General features: G+C 36.5%; 1 protein-coding gene across 1 annotated transcript in view; it reads right to left on the bottom strand.

Moving 5' to 3' along the window:
* Positions 1-2,766: 2,766 nt before the first annotated feature.
* igfbp7 (insulin-like growth factor binding protein 7) overlaps positions 2,767-5,000 on the bottom strand; it is a 12,295-nt gene continuing 10,061 nt past the window's right edge. Inside the window, exons 6-7 of the mRNA XM_055160153.1 lie at positions 4,512-4,638; positions 2,767-3,671 (exon numbers count right to left, since the gene is read on the bottom strand). Coding sequence (XP_055016128.1) covers positions 3,649-3,671; positions 4,512-4,638 — 150 coding nt within the window. The 3' untranslated portion in view covers positions 2,767-3,648. The remainder of the gene's footprint in view (positions 3,672-4,511; positions 4,639-5,000) is intronic.

Genomic DNA, 5,000 nt, shown 5'->3' with positions numbered 1-5,000 from the left:
GTCCTGGTTTAGTCTCTGGTTTAGTCTTGGTTTAGTCCTGGTTTAGTCCTGGTTTAGTCTTGGTTTAGTCCTGGTTTAGTCTTGGTTTAGTCTTGGTTTAGTCTGGTTTAGTCCTGGTTTAGTCCTGGTTTAGTCTTGGTTTAGTCCTGGTTTAGTCCTGGTTAGTCTGGTTTAGTCCTGGTTTAGTCTTGGTTTAGTCTGGTTTAGTCTTGGTTAGTCCTGGTTTAGTCCTGGTTTAGTCCTGGTTCAGTCCTGGTTCAGTCCGGAGGCGCAAATAATGAAGAAAATTTTTTTTTTTTCTTATTTTTGGTTTTATATTGAAAAACAAGGTTCTTCTTCTGACGCATTTTTCACTTTGACTTTGATTTTATTATGACTTTGTTCTCGTAATATTACAACTTTATTTTAACTTCGACTTTATTCTCGTAAAATTACGACTTTAATGTCGAAATGTTACGACTTTATTTTCGTAGCGGCAGCAAGTTGTGTTTTTTTTTATCTGACCCTTATACTCCGTCGTACAAAAAAATAAAAAATAAAAATTCTAACAACAACAAATCATTTTCTATCAAAAAAAAAAAAAAAACTAAAAAGAAAAAATCTAAAAAGAAAAATGTTTTTCTTTTTCTCTGGTTTGCATCTGGTTTAGTCTCCGTGAAGATATAAATGTTTAATGCCGTACTGTGAAACATTCCAGACAAAAAAAATAACATCTTCATAGAGAAAAAACATAAAGTGCTCCGTCTAAAATCAAATTTCCATCGGCTCTGACGCAAAATATACATTTATACAGACAATATTTAAGAGCTTTGTTGTTTGTATTTTATTGTAATCAGAATTAATTTTGTGCTCATTTTTGTGCATTAATGTGTAAGATCACAGAGCGGTGTTATACCAAACTGTGTCCACAAGAGGGCAGCACTACACCACATCGCTTGAAAAAAGATTTGGTGGCGAAGTGTTTAGTGTTCGGTGAAGATTTTAGACGCTTTACCTGTATGGACGTGCTTATTTCTTTATTAATTTTATCTATTTATGTACGGTACCCCTTTAGACATTTTATATTTTATTTAGTTTTATTTGATTTTATTTTGTTTAGTTTTATTTTATTTAGTTGTATTTAGTTTTATTTTATTTTATTTTATTTTATTTAGTTTTATTTTATTTTATTGTTTCTTCTTTATTTTCATGATTATTTACAGTTTAGAGTCTCACTGAAGGCACCAAAATTATGAATTACGACATATACGGAATGAAGTAGACTCAAAATAACTCCAAACTTATTTTAGATTTAATTTTTTAAGTAGATTTTACCCTTTGCTTTGATCATTGATTTGCACTTTTAACATTTATTTATTTTTTTTATACCTATACACAGCTGTGAAGTGAAAAGCAAGTGATATAAAAATCATTTAGATATTAATTTGTGTTTGCTGTGTCATTCCATAAATAACTTGCTTCATATATTTGATCTCTCTTGTGTGTAGGTCGACATAAAAGGTAGAAATACAAAGAAAAAAAAAAAAAACTGAAAGAGCAGGCGTGTCCAAACTTTTGACTTTATGTAGTGTATGTGTGTTTTGGATAGGTGAACAAATAGACACCAAATATTATTATTAATTATTATATTATTAATAATAATAATAATAATAATAATAAATATATAGAAATAAGATACATGGTTTTACACACAGTTTATTTCAAAAATTCAACTGTTCCAAAATTACATTGAAAACAGACGAGCACAGAAACCAGAAATGAGGACGGTCTGAATACTAAAGAGTCTGCACTAAAAATTCTACGCTAAAGAGCGCCCTAAATAATCTGGACTATAGAGTGTGCACACTGAAGAATCTGCACTAATGTGTCTCCACTAAAGAGTCTGAATAATGAAGAGTCTGTCCTAAAGAGTCTGCACCATAAAGTCTGCACTAAAGAGTCTGCACTAAAGAGTAAGACTTTGCACTAAAGAGCTTGTACACTAAAAAGTCTGCATTAAAAAGTCTACGCTAAAGAGTGCTCTAAAGAGTCTGCACTATAGAGTCTGCACTATAGAGTCTGCACTAAAGAGTCTGCACTATAAAGTCTGCACTAAAGAGTCTGCACTATAAGAGTCTGCACTAAGAGTCTAAGAGTCTGACTAAAGAGTCTGCACTAAAGAGTCTGCACTATAGAGAGTCTGCACTAAAGTCTGCACTAAAGTCTGCACTAAAGAGTCTGCACTATAGAGTCTGCACTAAAGTCTGCACTATAGAGTCTGCACTAAAGAGTCTGCACTAAAGAGTCTGCACTATAGAGTCTGCACTATAGAGTCTGCACTAAAGAGTCTGCACTAAAGAGTCTGCACTATAGAGTCTGCACTAAAGACTGACTAAGAGTCTGCACTAAAGAGTCTGCACTAAGAGTCTGCACTATAGAGTCTGCACTATAGAGTCTGCACTAAGAGTCTGCACTAAAGAGTCTGCACTAAAGAGTCTGCACTAAGAGTCTGCACTAAGAGTCTGCACTAAAGAGTCTGCACTAAAGAGTCTGCATAAGAGTCTGCACTATAGAGTCTGCACTATAGAGTCTGCACTAAAGTCTGCACTATAGAGTCTGCACTAAGAGTCTGCTAAAGAGTCTGCACTAAAGACTGCATAGAGTCTGCACAGTCTGCACTATAGAGTCTGCACTAAAGTCTGCACTAAAGAGTCTGAGCTAAAAGAGTCTAAAGAGTCTGCATAAGAGTCTGCACTATAGAGTCTGCACTATAGAGTCTGCACTAAAGAGTCTGAGCTAAAGAGTCTGCACTATAGCGTCTGCACTAAAGAGTCTGAGCTAAAGAGTCTGCACACTTAAGACTTTGCACTAAAGAGTTTGCACACTAAAGAGTCTACGCACTAAACTCTCTGAACACTAAAAAGTCTGCATTAAAGAGTCTGCACACTGAAGAGTCTGCACTATAGAGTCTGCACTAAAGAGTCTGCATGCAAAGACAAATACACAAACTGCACCAACATTAAAAGTGTTTAAAAGTGTTTTTCAGCACAGAACTAAGCAGAGTCAGCGGTGGAAGAAGTACTCAGTTTTGTTACTTAAGTAAAAGTACAGCTACTGGAGCAAAAAAATAAAAATACTCAGGTAAAAGTATCACATAAAGACATCTACTTAAGTAAAAGTATTAAAGTACACGTTTAAAAATGTGCTTAAAGAATAAAAAGTAAAAGTATTTCACGCATATTTTGAGGTCTTCAAGTGTAAAAGTGAAATGATTCTGATAAAGATTTACAATTGAACAGACGGAGTTAGAATAGAAAAGAATTTTATTTGTAAATTTCTGACGACAAATGACTTCAAACTACAAATGTGTGAAAAAATAAACCCTCAAACTTTTCAGTAGGTTTCAGAAAGTAATAGAAAATACTTTTACTTTTCAGCGTTCAAAAGTAGTGGAGTAGAAAGTACAGATACCTGCTCTCAAATGAAGTGAAGTAAAAGTAAAAAATGTACAAATATCTCAATTTTTTTTTAGAAGAGAAAAAGATAACTGACAGGAGTTTAGAAAAATATGAGATCAGTTTTCATCTTTATAATCATAATAAAAAAAAAATTATAATTAAAAAATGGTGAAAAACGTAGAAAAGTCCAGATCTTCTTCTCCAGAGACGCTCACAGCTCCTCGTCCTTCAGCACTGAGGACACAAGGAGAGAGGAGATGAGGAAGGACACAAGGAGAGAGGAGATGAGGAAGGAGACAAGGAGAGAGGAAAAACAGGAGAGAGGAGATAAGAAAGGAAACAAGGAGAGAGGAGGTGAGGAAGGACACAAGGAGAGAGGAGATGAGAAAGGAGACAAGGAGATGAGGAAACAAGGAGAGAGGAGATGAGAAAGGACACAAGGAGATGAGGAAGGACACAAGGAGAGAGGAAAGAAGGAGCGAGGAGATGAGGAAGAACAAAAGGAGAGAGGAAACAAGGAGAGAGGAGATGAGGAAGGATGCAAGGAGAGAGGAGATGAGAAGGAGACAGAGAGAGAGGAAACAAGGAGAGAGGAGATGAGAAAGGACACAAGGAGATGAGGAAGGACACAAGGAGAGAGAGGAGAGGAGATGAGAAGGAACAAGAGAGAGAGGAAACAAGGAGAGAGAGGAGATGAGAGAGGGATGACAAGGATAGAGGAGATGAGGACAGAGACAAGGCGAGAGGAAACAAGGAGAGAGGACATGAGGAAGGAGACAAGGAAACAAGGAGAGAGGAGATGAGAAAGGACACAAGGAGAGAGGAGATTAGGAAGGACACAAGGAGAGAGGAAACAAGGAGAGAGGAGATGAGGAAGGACACAGAGAGAGAGGAGCTGAGAAGTACATAAAAATTGTAGTTAAGTTGAGTACTTTTACTTTTATACTTAGTTACTTTCCACCACTGGTAAAACAGAACCTTTGAATGAGACGTGAAGAAGCTCGTACTGACACTGGTGCTGGTGCAGTGGGAGGGTCTGAGGGGTTTGAGGTGTTTTTTTGTGTTTTTTTGTACCTCTCTTGACGGTGATGTCGTCCAGGCTCTGGACCAGGTGGATGGCGCCGACAGCGGAGGCGGAGCCCTGAGAGTTGGAGGCGTGACACTCGTACGAACCCGACTCCGCTTTGGTCAGAGGAGAAATCTGAACACAACAGAACAAAAAAAAAACAAAAACAAAAAAAAAACACTCTGAGGATCACGCTACTACTACTACTACTATACTACTACTACTACTACTACTACTACTACTACTACTACTACTACTACTACTACTACTACTACTACTACTACTACTACTACTACTACTACTACTACTACTACTACTACTACTACTACTGTACTACTACTACTACTACTACTACTACTACTACTACTACTACTACTACTACTACTACTACTACTACTACTACTACTACTACTACTACTACTACTACTACTACTACTACTACTACTACTACTACTACTACTACTACTACTACTACTACTACTACTACTACTACTACT

This window comes from Boleophthalmus pectinirostris, unplaced genomic scaffold, assembly GCF_026225935.1.
Source record: "Boleophthalmus pectinirostris isolate CB_2022bp ecotype Guang Dong unplaced genomic scaffold, ASM2622593v1 HiC_scaffold_3, whole genome shotgun sequence".
Classification (NCBI taxonomy): domain Eukaryota; kingdom Metazoa; phylum Chordata; class Actinopteri; order Gobiiformes; family Gobiidae; genus Boleophthalmus; species Boleophthalmus pectinirostris.
This window is presented reverse-complemented; position numbering and strand designations above follow the sequence as displayed.